General features: G+C 39.6%; 2 protein-coding genes across 2 annotated transcripts in view; one reads left to right on the top strand and one right to left on the bottom strand.

The window, feature by feature from the left end:
• The window catches only part of Adgrb3 (adhesion G protein-coupled receptor B3), a 710,232-nt gene that overhangs the window by 339,330 nt on the left and 352,068 nt on the right, over positions 1 to 18,834 (top strand). Inside the window, exons 10-11 of the mRNA XM_038342237.1 lie at positions 9,714 to 9,782; positions 14,369 to 14,477. Coding sequence (XP_038198165.1) covers positions 9,714 to 9,782; positions 14,369 to 14,477 — 178 coding nt within the window. The remainder of the gene's footprint in view (positions 1 to 9,713; positions 9,783 to 14,368; positions 14,478 to 18,834) is intronic.
• Positions 4,294 to 4,665, bottom strand: LOC119822747 (60S ribosomal protein L36a-like). The gene has a single exon (XM_038342238.1). The coding sequence runs from the start codon at positions 4,652 to 4,654 to the stop codon at positions 4,334 to 4,336; it is 321 nt and encodes a 106-aa protein (XP_038198166.1). The 5' UTR covers positions 4,655 to 4,665; the 3' UTR covers positions 4,294 to 4,333.

Below are 18,834 nucleotides of genomic sequence, written 5' to 3'. Positions count from 1 at the left end.
CAACAAGTGAATAATCAATATACTATAATTAGCCATGTAACTGTCACTCACTTCCTTACTTTTCATTTTTAAATGAAGACTGGGAAAGCATACCAAGCATATGCCCTAAAGCCCCAATCATTCAATATCCCCTCCTTTCGCTGCATTTTGTCCATCTGCAGCATCTCAGAGGTCGACTTACTATGCTAACTCTTACCAGAGCCTTTGGTCCCAAACTTATCCTAAAGAGACTTGTAGCATCATCTAAACTCTGATGATTGAAGCTATTAAGAACCTCTACAGGCTAAGTCGTCTTGCTTCGTAGCAGAGGAAAAAAACCATAGTGAATCACAGCCAGTGTATCCCAGAGCAACACCCTTCTGCTGGTTACAAAATGAGTCAGAGTTTCCGTGAGGATGCAACTATAGAAGGCTTGTGGTTTTCATCTAAACCAGCACATATTGGGAGAGGGATGTCAACAGTCTGCTCTCCAAGTATTCCAGGTCTGAGAATTTGATGTGGCTCAGCAGGGACAGCCAGGCCTGATATTGGAGACCTATGCCCACAACTATTAGGTCAGATCATCCTGGAAGCTATAGACCCTGGCGCTAGGTACCCCACACCCTCAGATTAGCTCAGCCTTTTTCGTGTGCTTACTTTCTTTCCATATGTATTCAGCCCTAACACCTACTATAGGATGATTTGGATGATAGTCTCTGGTCTTTCTGAGTCCTTGCTAGCTTCTAATTGCCCAAAGCCAGTAGATATCCTGTTTGGATAGATGTTCTGCCTAAAACTCTAATGCACATTATGATTTATTCAGTCCAATCAATTCTAAATTATTTAGGTTACTTGCCTGCTACAAAATGCACATACGTAGTTCAGGCCACACTTGAGGGGTTGTTCACTTAAAAACAAATAATGGAAGAACGCTCAAATTGATCCATACCATAATGTTGCCTGAAATCAATTCCTTTTCTACATAATTTCCACAACAGGGGATCAAGAAGTAGTGTCACATCACAAGGAATCAACAGAGCATGCATTAGTCTATATTGTAGCTGTGTTCCTAGATGCAATGCCTGTGCTCAACCATGAGCAGCCAAGTTTGGAAAAAAATGAATTCTATTGTACTGTGTCTTCTGTTGCCTTCGGGTGTTTGCCTAGCTGAAGAACAGTCTGTGTGCCTTGGAATTAATTTCACCCGTGGATCAGCTTCCAAATGTGGTTTATTCTATCACCTGTCACTCTTGCCTCTCGTCCTCCCTTACCTATCTCATTTACTATTCTTCCTAGTAGACTTATCTCCAGTGTTTAACCTTGACTTTACCTACTCATCTCTATTCTTGATATTCATATTCTTTATCCCAAAGGGCTCCTGTTTTCAACTATGACTAATTATTCATATTACATTTGTCTCTTGAGATTTAGACTTAAGTCAAAGTGTCTCCTGGGCCTCTTTACTTGGCTGCATTGTAGAATCTTAATGTTCAACCAGATCAAAATTAAGCTCACTTTTTCCTTTCTCTCTCTCTCTCTCTCTCTCTCTCTCTCTCTCTCTCTCTCTCTCTCTCTCTCTCTCTCTCTCTCTCTCTCTCTCTCTCTCCCCCTCGTGCAGGTATTTCTCATGCCGGGTGCAGCATATGTAGTTACACTCTAAATCTAGGTATTCTGAGCCAGAAACCAAAGATGAATGTTTGATTCTCTGCCTTCTCCCCTGTGCAATCTGTCATCGTGTGTTTCTGTGCACCAAGCTACTACCTTCTCTACCCTCAGCAATTGAAACTATTTTATGATCGCTGTTTTTACTTTCACTGTACTGCACTTGCTATGCTCTTCAGCTTCCAAAAGCAGACTTTTATTTTTAACTTGCAGGTAACCATTGTGAGTTGACGACTCCACCTTACCTGACCCTTGACTTTTTCAATCTTTATGAAGATTATTGTCTACTCTATCCAGTCTATTCAAGACCAGTTTAGAAATATTATGTCATTCTTTCTCTTTCTAAAAATTGTGTAGATAGGTTTTATTCATGATGTGTATACTTTCTTTCTCTTCCTACTTATATTTAGGGGCAAATTATCATTTTAAAATTTCTCCTCATCATGATGGTCTCAGGTTTGATATCACATACAGATAAAGATTTTCTACCTAAGCTAATAGTTTCCCCACCAAACACACTCTTTCTCTGTCTCTGTTTCTCTTCACAAAAAGTTTCTACACCCTCCTACGTGTTCTCCCCTCTCTCTTACAATCTCTCTCTCCCTTTGCCTACTCACACTTTCACTCTCTCCTGCCTGTTCATCCCCCCAACACTGTTACAAGGAGAGGGGCCCTTGTTTGTCCCAGCTGCCCGCTAGCTCACACCTGAAATAACCACACAGAAACTGTATTCCTGAAAACACTGCTTAGCCTTTAGCTCTAACTTCTTATTGGCTAACTCGTACATATTAGTTTAACTCATTTCTATTAACCTGTGTATCACCACAAGGTCATGGCCTACCAGCAAAGGTCCAGCATGTCTATCTCCTGCTAAGGATCCATGGCGTCTCTCTCTCTGCCCTTCCACCCAGCGTTCAGTTCTGCCTTCTCTGCATATCTAAGTTCTGCCCTATCAGGCCCAAAGCAGTTTCTTTATTCATTAACCAATGAAAGTAACACATGAACAAAAGAACCTCCTATACCACACAACCCTTTCTCTTTTCCCTCTGCCATTCATGTCTCACTATATTCTACTATATTTTAATTCCTCTCTTTGTCCATTTGGGCTGTTGAAGCAAAGTAGGAAAGAAAATGAGCTTCTTTTTCTTCTAATACATAAAAGCTTAGTCTAAGATGAGCCACACGAAGTTCATTTGTCCTGTGGAGAATCCTCTATCTTCCAATATGGCATCTTATTATGACATCCTCCCAAAGGGAAGAATCCTATGCCCTCACATGGCCGATGTGGCAGGATAAGGTAGCAATGTTCTGCCTAAAGCATCTTGTGTAAGTCTCTTAATACTTTTGAAACAGTAGGAGCCATGCTCAATCACCACCAAATGGCAGGCCATCAAGGTGCCTTTCCATCAACAACATTTAAATTTTGTAATTTAATCCATTGTAATTACTAGCTGAAGTAATTTTCTTTGTTGATTTATTTTTACTGCTGAGGATTGAAATCAGGGCTTTGGATAGCCTAGATAAGCACTTTCCCACTGTCTTATATAGCTGTCTTAGTTATGTTCTCATTACTGGGATAAAATAACTCAACAAGAGCAAGAAAAGGTTTATTCTAGATGATAGTGCCAGAGGTATATAATCCCTCATGGGAGGGGAAGCAGAGGAACAGTTAAGGAAGCTACGGTGTAGAGGCAGGAGACTCTCTAGTCATATAGCATCTCCACTCAGGAAGCAGAGCATGAAGAGGAGGCCTCAAGATCTATGCCCAATGACCCACTTCATCCAGCGAGATGCCAGTTTCCCAACCTTCCCAAATAGCATTGTCAACTGGAGACCAAGTATACAAACATTTTAACCCATAGCAGGCCTTTTACATTCAAACCACAACAACCCTAATCTTAATCATTTCAAATTTACTTATTGATTTACTGACTCCATTCATGCACTGGAGTTTAGGATGGATGAGCTCAGGACTCCATGTGTCTTGTTGACTCTTTCCAGTCCCCAGGATACTAGGGGATATAGAAAAAAGAAACCACTTTATATACTTCTTGTAAAAGTAAATATACTTCCAATTATTTTCTCTTTCTTTTCTCACCTTTCCATTACTATATCATTTCTTTCCTTTGGCCCCCCAAAAGCCACTGTGTTAGGCAGCAAAGCATATTTAATGACATCCTTATCTTCCATTTTTGGCCCCATACACTGTGATATCTGTGTTGTGTTTTTATAGTTCTCTATATGCATTCCTTTGCTGAGAAAACAGAACATATTCTCCAAATACATCTGTAAGACAAAGAGTATTATTGGTAGAGATGCACGGCAAGGTTCCCTGTGTTTGGCAGAGGTGCTGTGTTGGAAGTTGTGGCTTCTTTTACTCTAAAGACTGTATTTAGACATCCTTGTCACCAGAATTTTTAGAGATAGAACATGGGCCCTAGCAACTCTAATAAGCAAAGCTTGAGTACTTGTCCATGATAGATCAATTAAACAGAAAAACAAAGAAAACAAAAACATGAAAAGCACGCAATGCTATGCTTTTAATATGGCTGTATTAGGAAGAGGCACAAAGAGTTCCAGGAAACATCTTAAGTCTCAAGTCTATCTCCAGTGTCCTGACATGAGATCAATGTTTTTTTTTTTTTTTTTGAGTGAAAGCTCATGATTTTATTGTCTTCATAACAAGATCAGCTTAGAACTGGATCACTTGGCCCTTTCTCTTCTTATCACCTCCCAGTTCAAAATGCTTGCATCTCTTAATAGCCAGCATCCTCTTCGACCTGCAGTTGGGCTCAACACATTCCAGTCTCAGGACAATCTTCTTTGTAGTTTTAGCCTTTTTGCGGAAAATAGGCTTAGTCTGCCCACCATAGCCACTCTGTTTCCTGTCATTACGCCGCTTTCCCTGGGCATACAAAGAATCTTTGCCCTTCTTGTACTGGGTCACTTTGTGGGGTTGGTGCTTGCCACATTTCTTGCAGAATGTCCGGCGGGTCTTAGGAACGTTCACCATGTTGGCGGGCGCGATACCGGCACCGAGATCAATGTTTAAATAAAGAACTAAGGATACCACATCTAAACAGTCCCAGACAAGGTGTTGGTTCACCACTGACTCATCATTATCTGGGTTTCAGCCTCAACCTGTAAGGTAGTCAGCTATCTGAGATTTCTTTCAGGGAAACAAGTTCCCCTCCGGTTGGTACTCTTTCTTTTTTCCAGCATGAGATTCCTTTGGGAAATTCCCATTTCTTTCAGGATCTGGTGTTTCAATAGTGTCATAATCAGATTGAGAGAGACACAGGTGTCTCTTTAGAATATCTCCATGTCTTCTAGGCCAGTTATAACATAAAGAACAGGAAGCAGGCTTATAATCTGTATTTATCTACAAACAAGATGGTATAGTTTGGGGGAATGAATAAGACTCATACACCTGGATTATAGACTAACTATGGGGCAGAACAGTGAAAGGGAAAAATGAGGACAGCAGGAGTCTTCATTAAACCCGGCTTTGTAGCTATCACCCAGTCTCTAGGTTAGCAATGAATGGTTTACCCTACACTATTTACCTTTATAGTAATGATAGCACCTTCTTCCTGGTCATCAAGCTTTCCTAGAGTTATTCCAACACTCCTGAACAGAGCCAACAAAATGTATCAGATCTTTACCTCTACATTACAGGATCTTCTCCTTTTGGGGTTATCTTTGCCCTTTGAAATCTAAACATTTTGCTCCTGAGTTAAGATGAAGGGGGAACATTTCCTGTGACTTGGGGTTATCAAGTCGTTAGCCTAATCTACATTTCAATTTTCATACAACTAGAACCTTCAAGATTCTTTCATGAGTTACACAAATTGATGTATGGCCCATTAGAAATCTGCCAAATAGAAGCCAATCAGAAGTACAGCAAAATTATAGACGTCTACCCACAAAATAAAATGTTCTTTTTGTTCTTCTATTCTGGGACCTTGACTTTGATTGCCAAAGAGGTGTTTGTTTCTCTATCCATTATGCATTTAGTTCTCTGTCTTCATACCAAGAAAACACAGTCATACCTGTTTGACCTTTGTGTCCAACAGCCATTTGGCACAGCACCTCTAGCCAAACAGACCTCTGGGAATCACTACACTGTATAAAATCCATCTTACCAGGTTTATTCTGTGAAAAGAGAGATAGTTATTGAAAAGTTACAAGCTGAAGTCAGTATTTAATTGGTTCTGTTTTCTCTGTTGCTGCAAGAGATAGAGATATTCAAAGTGGGTAGAGATGAGTTTGGAAGTCTTTACCAACATGGTAGCTATGCGTTCACAATGATGTAGTAGTAAATACAATTTATGTAGCAAATAATAAAAAAGATAATATGGAAGAAATATTATCATAAAAGACAATATATTTAACAGGTTCTATGCCATAGGAATAGGGTTAAAAATTACCTCCAAAATTCATTTAACTCTTCCAGGTGGCTTTTACAGATTAGAGAAATAAAGTGGAACAGGACCTTGTAATTAAAAGAAAACATTAAAAGGCAAATATTAGTATATATCTGCTTCTTTAGTTTTTGTACCACTGAGACTCTGCCAAGGACTTTAAGTTTTTGAAATAAGTCTAAGACATGGGATCAGTGTGTTAAAGCATTAATGTTATCAGAGCACACAGAAACCACACTAGCAGGATCAGCCCTATGCCAGCCCAGTCTAGAGCAGGATCCAGGCTTGTCAGAACTACATAGCCAAATCTTGTTTTAATAAAGTCATACACACACAGACACACACACACACACACACACACGGACACACAGACACAGACACGGGCATGCACACAGACCCTAAAAGAAAAGGCTACTGTGTGATACATATCAGGGACAGATATACATGATCGGATTCATTAATCACCAAATGAATAATATCTCTAGGGTGCAAGGGCACTTAATGAATACTGTGAAGGTAAAGAGTCTTCAGATTACTCAGGAGTCATTCAGGTGTCCAGAAATGCTACCAGTCTCCTCCTACAAACATTGTCTTGTTTGATCTGTTCCATTCTGTCAGCCTGTTCATGTATGACCAGTCATAATGGATTAAAACATATAACCGTGCCGGGTGGTGGTGGCGCATGCCTTTAATCCCAGCACTAGGGAGGCAGAAGCAGGTGGATCTCTGAGTTCGAGGCCAGCCTGGTCTACAAGAGCTAGTTCCAGGACAGGCTCTAGAAACTACAGGGAAACCCTGTCTCGAAAAAACCAATATATATATGTGTATATATATATATATATATATATATATATATATATATATATATATATAAAACCAAATTCAATACACATGTTTTTAAGTGCATTTGATACAACCAGGATTCTGACAACATAGTTCCTGTCAGTTCAGAAGAATGGTGCTGATTCTTAGGTGCAAATCCAAGGCATTATGACTTTGTAACACTTTCCTTTAATTTTGAACATTACTAGGTATCTTCTATGGGCAAATGTTACGGATAAACTGATGCACAAAAAAAAGGTTCACTCTGCCCAAAGATGCCTTCCACGTGACTCCAGACAATGGCTGAGGCTCCACTTGTCTCACTGTGCCCTCGTGGCCCGCATTACTCAGAAAATGGCTGTTGATTATTCTGAAATACGATCGGCTATGAGATCACAGGGGAACTTTAATCTGAGCTGCCTTCCTACTCTGATTCAATAAAGGCCCATTTATTGTTCCTGAAAAATAATACAAAGTGTTTTCTCTAGTCTGTGCTGGCTTGGTTTAAGATTTGGATTAATAATTCATGCTTTTATGTTTGTCCCTTGGTTATTTTAAAAAAGAGAACACTGAATTCATTATTTTCATCAAAGAATTGTGTGTGTGTGCAGCGGCCTTCATGTATAGCAAGAAGTCACTGACCCACTGTCAGGAAAACATGCTTTGGGAAGTGTTTTTCCAGAAATGGAGATGCATTTGAACAAATTGCTTCCTTCTTTCTCTTGGCGTCTCTTGTTAGCAGCAGAATGCATTTCATATGATAGCTGGAGGGGTTAAGATACAGTCCAAGGTCAAGGACCTCAACATAGCCATTTTGCATGCACAGGGATGAAACCTACAGCATTTGCCTCATTAGCTTCCTGTCCCCTACTGAGTTAACCAGCCATAGGCAATTGGAGAACTCTGAAGGTTAATTCTTTCTGCCCATAGGTAGAGTTACAGATCAGTGGACTAAGCCCTTAAAATGTTAACACTCCAAGCAAGAAATTTTAAGTGGTAAAAATGGCAGGTAGTACAGAGAGGTTAAACACGTTGAAAATGAGTTTAAAGCAGACTTACCACCTCCCCCTGCCCCCAGCAGTTGCATAAAATAGTCTAAAACTTTTACAGAGGTTATAAATCGAAACATGTTTCAGCCATGTGATTGCCAGGAACTATTAAAATAAATAGCACAAATAGGGCAATTAAATATAGATACTAACAGCTTCAAACCACAGCAGTGGAAATGAAGCAGCCTTGTTTTTCCATCTAAAAACACCCAGGTGACGTTATTTGGAAGGAGAGCAAATGCTTGTTTTGAAAAGCTGTATATAGAAAAGACAAACAAAACTGACAAATTAATATCATTTCTGCCCACGGGGGAGTCCTGCCCTAAGCTAGTGAGTGAGTCAGTGAGCTGAAATGTGCCTGCTTAATCACCTACAGACCAGTGAGATAGGACACAATGAAGGACACAGCCAATCAGCCACTGTCTGGGTATCATGTCTCTGCTGGACACTGTGTAGGTCTCAGGTCAGCCACTAAGAGGCACCCTTATCTCTTCTCCAGACTCCTGTATCATGATGGCACAGCATACTGTGAGAACCCAGGCAAGTCTTTCTGGTGACATCTAACATAGGAAATCATCAGTGGCAGGACTGAGTTGAATGCCGTAGTCAGGGTGCTCACGGTAAATGAAAAATGAACCTCAGAGTGAGCTTGTCTGCCTGAAAAGAGAAAACCAGACAGTCATTTGCATAATTATAGATGAAGATAAAACCAATAAGTCTTTGTCCATTAACACTGAGGGTACTGGTAAGGATTTGGAACTTCAAAAAGGGCATGTTACATGCTGACCTATTCAAAAAAGTCAGAGATAAAAGCTAGTGATTCAAAAATCATTTAGATTTATTACGCATTGTTACATGTGCTCTTTGCTAGAAATTTTGAATGTTTCTTTACTCTTTTCAATAGATAGTTGAAAAGCAAAAATACAATAATCAGGAAGGACAGAATAATAATTTCAACTGAGGGGGCCTATGTAGTCAGGCTTGCCAGTCATTATAGTCTTGCTACACTGTTATTAGAAACAATGAAATATTGGCCCGGGTTTGCAGTTCACAGGATATCTTGTGGTTGATGAGTACAAGCAACTTTTTTAGAGAAGGCAAATTCCATTTGCAAGGAATAATTGTATAATGATATTATGAGTATAATTGATGGAGGAAGGTCATCTGTCTATGTGTTACTTTCATTGGTTAATAAAGAAACTGCCTTGGCCCTTTAAGAGGACAGAAAATTAGGCAGGCGGAGTAAACAGAACAGAATGCTGGGAGGAAGAAGGCAGTGAGGCAGACGCCATAGCTCTCCTCTCCGAGATGGATGCAGGTTAAGATCTTCCCGGTAAGCTACCACCACATGGTGCTACACAGATTACTAAATATGAGTTAAAGCAAGATGTGAGAATTAGCCAATAAGAGGCTGAAACTAATGGGCCAGGCAGTGTTTAAATGAATACAGTTTCCGTGTAATTATTTCCGGTGTAAAACTAGCCGGGTGGCAGGACGCAGCCCGCTACTCCTACTACATATAATATAGGTGACAGTGAACTAAATCATTGTGAACAAAAAGTGTTTTACCTATTTTGGTTGCTTCTGGGATGCAGATGGGAAATATGTAGAGACCTTAGAATCATGATGCTAAAATGACTCCTTAAAGATCAAGAATGTGTCAGCATGTAAAGAAATGCTGCAGATATTCATGCGATGTAACCTTTCCAAACAGGTGTTGTTGCAAAGCACATTCTCGCGTACAAATACTAAACTTTTTATCCAATTCAATTTTCAGAACTTCTTCCAAATAGTTAGCAACCTTCTAGATGAAGAAAACAAGGAGAAGTGGGAAGATGCCCAGCAGGTAAGGCTGAGATTGTCTTAGAATTTATGGTGAAATTGGCTAAATACATAAGATACATGAAAAGCCAATAGTTTGATTCTCCAAGAGTATAAAAGTATTTTAGAAATCATTATAAATGATAAAACATTAATTTTACAGAAATCTAGTCATGTTTTAAAATATCAGCCCATGTTTTGTGTGAACATATGGGGGGGGGAAGAAGCATATTTAGCTAATTTGCAACTTCAAGAAACTAATATGTCACAGCTTTGTACTTTAGCACTAGACCTCTATCTGGTTTTAGATAATGGGAAAACAAGGCAGCCTAATAGCATATATCTCAATAGAAGTGCTGTGCTATTTACTAATAAGAAAATCAATTGCAAGGAATTCATGCTTCATAGAATCTGCTTCATGTGTACAGATGTGAATTCTTGTTCAGAAAATAGTTGTGAGAGCATCAACTCCCATGCATAATCATGTTCAGACTATACTTACTGCTATCCTTTGTCCATTGTCAGGCTTCTTTAGTGACATAGGGCCTTCCAAATTGTCTTATCCTGTCATCCTATCCTAACTGTAAGACTTATTTTCCTAAAATGCAGAAGATGCTTTCCAGGGGGACAGAGGGGAAGTATAGTTTCTAAATTACCATGGGAATGTACTATAACTGAGCATAAAACTTCTTTAAGTTTTCTCCTTGACTCTGGTTTAAAAAAAAAAATCCCAAGATTAAGGAACTTCAGGAAAAAAAAAAAAAAGAATGAGCATTTACTGAAGTTCTTGTAAACTATCCACATCCTTCCTCTTTTCTAATCCCATTTGAGGCCTTCAGAAGTGAAACATGCCCCTTATTCCAACTATGATCGAAAATCCACAAAAAGCACAGCATGGTCAACCTTGTTATCAGGCACCAACTCTGTGCTTCTGCCCAATGCCAGGAGAAAATCACCTTTTAGTTTAAAACCTTGGTCTGTCTTTTTCTCCTCCTTTGAATTATACGCTTGTCCTTGGCCTTCGCCTAGAGGGCAGCATTGTTCCCTAACTGTAAGGAAGTGGTGTCTTCACACCGAATACAGCTGTTGTAGCGAAGTGTATCTTTCTAGAAAGCTATTAATTACGGGTATATTTAGAATGGAAGTATGATTCTCTATTTAAAACCAGGCTGCAGTTCCTCACATGGTGTTCTTTAGCAGGAGGTCACAACTTGAGCAAATAATGAATGGTATCATACATTCTTATCAATGGAAAAATCATGCATCCATAATTTGTTTATTTGTGGTTTGAGATTGGTTTTCTTCTTTTTAAAATGTATTTTTTCAATTCAAATGATACTTAATGATGTTTTTTAAATGACAGTGTGAAATTTTAAAGGAAACTATTTTGTAGCTTTTACTGAAAAGGTGGTTATCATAATTACAGCCACATGGTAAACATGTGTGGCTCAAAAGGTGACTTCTTTAAAAAAGGGCGGGATTAAAATTTACCAAAAATAATCCTTCTGATTCCTCTTTATCTTAGAGAAGTAGACTTAACAAAAGTAGCCCTGCAAATATATCTTAGTGTGAATATAGAAAACTAAACAAGTGCCGGGAGGTGGTGGCGCACGCCTTTAATCCCAGCACTCGGGAGGCAGAGGCAGGCGGATCTCTGTGAGTTCGAGACCAGCCTGGTCTACAAGAGCTAGTTCCAGGACAGGCTCCAAAGCCACAGAGAAACCCTGTCTCGAAAAACCAAAAAAAAAAAGAAAAAGAAAACTAAACAAGTAACTCTGTTATCAGAATCTTACAAACAGCATGTACATTTCTGAACAATCCAGCCATCCAGAGCCCACTGGTTAGCCATCAATCCTAGTTAAAGGGATTTCAGTGGTATTTAGATAAAAACCCTTACTAAAAATATAGCCTACTGAAATATATATATATATATAAATGCACACACACACACATATATATATATATATGTATGTATATATATACACACATACACACACACACACACACAGACACTGTGGCAGGTGTTGACAGTAGATTGATGTGATGTAAATGTTTCCTAAACTTTATATAAGGAAGTCTACTCTCATGTCTCTGTCTCACGAGGGTGCAAACTTCATGCAGTCAGCTAAATTCAGCCTGAGTCTATTATGTAAACAACATTGTTCATCACCTGCTACCAATACTGTTCTGCAGTGAGGAGAGAAGTGGCTTGTTTCACTAAACTCCCTATAACCAGAAAACTGTGAAATACTTACCATGAGGCCATTATCAAAAAAACATGCCAATTCCATGCTCTATAATATTTGGCAAACAGCAATTAAAAAACCTAGACCCTTGCCAACATGAAAAGGCCCGCAACCATGATAGAAGACAATGAAGAGCTTAGTTCTGAACAAACATGAAGTCAGAGGGCACATGGATGACAAGCAGCCACATAGACTGGAACCCTGCATCTTTTAGAGAGGCATAAGGCACAGCACCACATATGTGTCTTCAGGTTAAATAGTTGCACGTCCTGCAGTAGGGACTTTCACCGGCTTCTGTCATACATGCATCATCTTGGTAATTGTGCCATCTGTTTTCTTGCTAATTGGCTTTCTCAAAAAAAAATAAAGTTCTATCCTTCCAAATGCTATGCAATTTGGAACTGGGAAACAATTTTGAAACTTGAAGCCCATGTTTCTGTGGCCATTAATTTAGGCCCTGAACTCTCAAAAGACACTGAGTGACAGAAATACCAACTACCAACTTCCCGGATGTCTTCATTTCAAAGAGAGAAATTATTGGATATTTAAGATGGAAGAAACCTTTTTTTTCAGTTTAGAAAGACTTGCCAAAGTTTCATGGAGACTGGATGAGCCTTGCCATTACTAGTTTTCTAAAGCAAACACTTTAAGAACGGGGAAATAAAGGAAATGGAAGTGCTGTTTTCAAGAGTGAAAGTTAAGCCTCTTGTTTTTAATTTGCCTTCATCCCTCTGAGAAACAGGAAGTTCACACAGGGAAATAAACAGGGCACAGTAGAATCAGGAAGCTTTGGAGCATATAGGAACGTCAGCCGTGACTGTCTAACGGGGATGATCACTTCAGAATTTCCATTTAATTAATAAATGTATAGGTGAGAAAAAGACTGACCTCCTAAATGTTTCTGATGTTAAATATTGCAATTTTCTGTGGAATATGTGTATATATAGGTAGATAAATGAATGTAGTATATATGCGGTGTTTGATTTATAGAAGAAACAGCCATAGCCCTCTGCAAAATACACATATAGATTTACAGCCTGTCCTGTTAATCCCCTTCCTAATCCACGTTAGGTGCCAGATGAAGATGGAAGTTACAAAATAAATCCCACACTAGCTCAGACTTGCATAGAATAAAGGGTTATCCATTTAGGGGTACACTCACAGATCATAGTCCTCTGCATGAGTGGGGCACAGGAACCGAATCCAGAAGCAGGTAGAGAGAGAATGAGCATGAGCACACGCTTTACATTGACATTTATAGTATTATAAGAAGCCACACCACAGTGGGCTGGTATCTTAATGGCCACTGGCTAAAGAAATTCCTACAGCACCTCACAGCTCTTGCCTTATGCTATCCAGCAAATCAGCTCTCTTCCTCTCCCACTCGGGAATTTATAAAATAGAGTAGCTGGATTTCAAAGCACATAATTTTCCCATTTAGAGGCTGCAGTGATGTAAATGCTTACATGTGATAGAATGTATATATGTTCTTGGAAGTCTTTGTTGTCACATACGCTAAGAGCTTTTGCCAGGTTATGGTATGGTTGAGAAAACCAGTCCTTTTGTGTGTGCGGTGCTGTTGGTGGGCACGCTCAAAGCATGGGCGTAAGTTGACTTGCTATTAGGTAGATACATAGGTGACTGGTAGATAGGTGGAAAACACAGGTAGAGAAGCACACAGATGACAGATGAGAGAATAGGCAGATTCTGCCTCCATTACTAGCGGACTTACATAATGACTTCAGCTATTAGCCTCTTTGAGATTCTATTTTTAGCCTACAATAAGTATAAAAAGGTTTGTTTCCTTCATGTACACTTGTAAATTATTTACATTATAGCTATGATTAGAATCCTATAATTATTTCTAATGTTGTTCATATAATGACTAGTACAATTATTAGAAGTAAATGTTTCTCACAAGGTATTGACTATCCAAGGATTTACTATTTTTAAATATCTTCACGATAGCAGTAATACTTGTATTTTCCTTCTCATTTTCTCCATATAGATATTAAGCTAAAACCGCTAAATCCAATTTCAGTGTCTTATTTTTAATCCAGGGGTTTTATGAAAAATAAAATGATGATATTTGTGTGTAGAAAATCTACTAGACATTTTAAGTTTTCTTGAGCTTCTGGATAGATTAATTAGTGTGTCATGTCACTTCCAAAGCTCTGGCTGTGTGACATCTGGTATCAGAATCAACTATTAATTTAAAAGCTAGCAGATGATTCCAGTTGTAGACATTTCTCCAAATAAAGCAGAGCTCATTGGTGTTTTCATTATGTAAGGATGTCTTGCTTTCTTGTTCTATATTCCATTATGTGGACTTTTCATCAAGTATAACTTGCACTTATTTTTCCAGATTTATCCAGGCTCAATAGAGTTAATGCAGGTGATTGAAGATTTTATACACATTGTTGGATTGGGGATGATGGACTTTCAAAACTCATACCTAATGACTGGAAATGTAGGTAAGAAATAGGAGTATTACTCGAAATTTTACTGAAATTAAATGCCAGAGTTTGCAGCACGCATTTTCAAATGTAATGTCTTTATTCAAGGCTTTAGGTGTATGTGGAAGGATACATGGTGGAAATCCAATGGCTGTGTTTTAAGTAGACCAAGTCCCAAGTGTATTAAGTGTGTAGCCCTGTTTAAATACATACCATTACATGACTTTCCTTAGGGAGAGATGAGAAAACATCTGCTCACCCGAGGTAGGGCACTAATTGCAGAACAAAGCAATATTATGTCACCCAAATCTAATCTGGGTAATGAATGTGTTTCGTAGATCTACTTCTAAAGAGCCTACATAAGGGATTACTTGTCAGAGCCTGGCTAATCCAAAGGCTTCTGCCTCACTGAATGACCAACCCCTGTATAGATGACATCTTACAAAAGCACCTTGCCTAGTTTCCTACCCAAACTGCACACAATTCCATCCAAAGGTCTCCTCTCTCCCCAATTGTTTACTAATGAGCATAACCTGAAGGCAAGGCTTTTGAGTCTTGTAACTTTCTCAGCTTCCTGAGCCTTGTAGTGGTTACATTAGCTACCTAAATCATATGAGCTCCCTTGCTCGCTCCCTTCTCACCCTCCATGAAGGAATGTTTTAATGTGACACCAATGCCTACTTAAAATTTTTTCCCCTGCCTCTTACACTGCTTCTATCCCCCCATCCTTGATGTTCCTTGAAATCTGAAGGAGGTGATTTGGATGTTTAACCATTCTGGTATGCAACCAACGTTCATCTCAGTAACCATGAAGGCTTATGGGATTTCAGGGAGAGAGACACTGCTAGGAGTGAGATCTTCCCTGAGTGACCTCATGGCCCCTGTGAGTGACATTTTCTAACAATGCAGTGTGTCTTTTTACAGACTCTTTCATTGTTGTTTTTACTGTTATTCTAAGATGTTCCAGATTTGTAAAACACTCAAAGGTTAGCATTATATTAATGAAATGATTTATACAGTGTGGACAGGATTTCATATTGACCACTGTCATTTTAAAAAAATGTGAATGGATTTGTGGATTTGGAAGGAAGAAAGTAAAAATGAAATTCTAGAACCAATGAAGCATCACTTATATTGACGGTTTTATCAGAAGAACAATGTTAGACCCAGTGGTGTGGATGGGCTCACCATCCCAGCTAGGCATCCATGATCCAAAGTCACTTTCCACTAACAACCCCTCAGTTTTATCACTCTGGGGCACAACTATGACATCTTTCTACCCATGATGGTCATGGTATTGATGGCTCATATTGCTTGACATACCTAAGGACTAAGGTGGAGAAAAGCTATGATCTAGGTTTTTCCTCCCATAGCTGGGCCTGTATTCTGGAGTCTGAGAGACTCTAGGCATTGCACCATGGCTTCAAACTGTCCATCTGTCACTAATGACAGCTAAACTGTCCCTTTAAAACATTCATATTAAGTATATTTCATATTTGGAAACACCTGTTCAATAAAATCTTGTCACATTTATTTTTGAGTAACTTTGATAGGATCCATTGCCTGTTTCTCTTTTTATATCTTTACAAATTCTTTCATCTCCCCCTGAGTGCTTTGTGCCTTATAAACTCAGCTTATATGTGAGTTTAAATCATCCAGATATGCTAGAGCCCTCATTGTGATATTTAGAAAAACGTGAAGCATCATGCAAGTCTCAAGGGCACTGATGAAGCAATTTCTTTATTCTCCTAAGATCATATTTCTTTTTTTTTTTTTCTCATGGTTTATTTTTTTTTTTATATTTAAAAATTTCCATCTCCTTCCCTCCTCCTCCCCCCTCCCTCCCCTCCTTCTCCCCTTTCTCTCCCCTCCTTCTCCCCCTTCCCTCCCCTCCCCTCCACCCATACCTCCCCTCCCTCCCTCTCAAGGCCAAGGAGCCATCAGGGTTCCCCACTCTATGCTAAGACCAAGGTCCTCCCAACTCCCCCCAGGTCCAGGAAGGTGATCGACCAAGCTGAGAAGGCTCCCACAGAGCCCGTCCATGAAGAACAATCAGAGCCCAGAGCCATTGTCCTTTGCTTCTCATTCAGCCCCCGCTGTTGGCCACACTCAGAGAGACGGGTTTGGTCGCATGATCCATCAGTCCCATTCCAACTGGAGTTGGTGATCTCCCATTAGTTCTGTCCCACCGTCTCCATGAGTGAACGCACCCCTCTCGTTCCTGACTTTCTCCCTCATGTTCTCGCTCCTTCTGCTCCTCATCGGGACCTTGGGAGCTCAGTCCAGTGCTCCAATGTGGGGCTCAGTCACCTTCCCCATCTGTCGCCAGCTGGAGGTTCCCTCACGGAACTGGTGAGCTAGGCATCAAACACCCCTGTAAAATGCATATTTTCCACACTTTTTTTCCCTGTAATCATTCATTCCCTAGTATTCTTGGTGATCTCAGTTGGCAATAGCTAATGGCTTTTTATGAGTTTGTCTATCAGGGACTAATTTCCCCATACTGACTTTGATTATTCAGCCTTTGTCTCAGGAAGGCATGAGTATTTAGTTGAATTATTCAGTTTCTCTACTCCAAGGCACTCTGACTGATCCCATCTTCAGCTATGTCTCACAACTATATGAGCCAAACTCTAAAACCATTCACTTCTTTTTCAAAAGCCTTTCAGAACCCAAACAATTACCATGGCTCCTTATACTGAATGATTACTAAGACCTACATCTGTGCATTAGCTCATGAATTTTCCTTTTCTGTATTAAAGGCCATACTTAAGAAATATTTTCTATCACTTTTGTCTCCATCTCTATCTGAGTCTTTCCAAGGTTCTATGTTTAGAGAGCCCACAAAGGACTTGTTAGTGCAGATGTAACTTGTACTTTTTTTCCCTTACATATAGCTGGCTTCAGGAAACAGCAAGTCAACACTTCCATCTCATTCTCTGTTCTTGATATTTTTCCCTCTGAACCAGGGACTACTGCAGAAAATAATGTCTCCATGTGCACTTCCCATTTGCACTACCTTCCTTGTATATACAAGTTCTTTGTAGGCAGAAACATGAGCCCAAGTTACAAATGTTATCACCCAGAGAAAGCGCTGTGAAGGTGCTACCACAGCCCAATAATAATCCCATCTCCTGTGAGATATCTCCAGGGATTATGATATATTTTCTAGTTTATGGGTCATTTAGAGGATATCCCATTCTTCAAATGAAAACCACAATACTACAAAAAGCACCAGGGACTCTCCACATTTCAGGATTCTCTACTCTCAGGTGGCTCAGTATATGCCAACTGAATGCAATTGCATAGCAAGGGGCACATACCTGTCACTACAGCAAGAAGACATATACCCCATATCATATGGAGCAAGGTAGCCATTTTGGAATTGTCCCCAAATATTTCAGTCTCAGCTATATGCTTTAGGAGCCATGCAACTGCTCTTCACAAGACATCTTTGATTCTGTGAACCTTGTTCAGACTGCAGTTGTGTTATGCAGCTTTTCCTGAAAACATGTGAACAAATGTCTGTTGAACTGAGACAGGGCACCAATGACAGGCTTAAAAAATATTCCATGGAAGTTACGGCTTGGTGAACTACCATGTTTACCGGGCTTACTTACAAGAACATGGATGAGTGGTTATTTGGTTATTTAGAGGATCATCAAAGGCACCTGCATTACTGAGAAGCCCACCACATTGTGAATAAAACTCATGAAAGTTCCATTTCTGGTGTAGGAGGTCCTTCTGTCTATGTGTTGCTTTCATTGGTTAATAAAGGAACTGCTTTGGGTCTATAGCAGAGCCCGGGGAACTGAGCTAGGTGGAGAAAACTAAACAGAATGCTGGGAGGAAAAAGACACAGTGAGAGAGATGCCATAGAGCTGCCAGAGACAGATGCTGGGAATTTTACCGGGTAAGCAACTGCCACGTGGCAATACACAGATTAATAGAAATGGGTTAAATTAATATAAGAGTTAGCCAATAAGAAGCTAGGGCCAAGCAGTAATTTAATTAATACAGTTTCCGTGTGGTTATTTCGGGGCTAAGATAGCAGGGCAGCAGAGATGAACAAGCAGGACCTCCTCCAACACATTTCTAGAGCTCTACCTAACATAAAGGTGCCTCCAGGGGAGAATATACCTACCTGCAGCAGTTGTCTACTACATAGGTACCCTATGCAGAGGCTTAACTTTCTGGATGTCCTGAGTCTTGTAAGGTTCTGAGCTTCTTTAGCCTTGTAGGTTTCATTGGCATCCTGAGTCTTATAACAATAGTCCCTCTTTTACCCAGGAGTGGATATTACAGCAGAAATGAAGCAGACATTACATACTTATAAAGATACATATACAAAAAAAAAAAGAAAAAAAAAGATACA

Source organism: Arvicola amphibius, chromosome 9 (assembly GCF_903992535.2).
Source record: "Arvicola amphibius chromosome 9, mArvAmp1.2, whole genome shotgun sequence".
Classification (NCBI taxonomy): domain Eukaryota; kingdom Metazoa; phylum Chordata; class Mammalia; order Rodentia; family Cricetidae; genus Arvicola; species Arvicola amphibius.
This window is presented reverse-complemented; position numbering and strand designations above follow the sequence as displayed.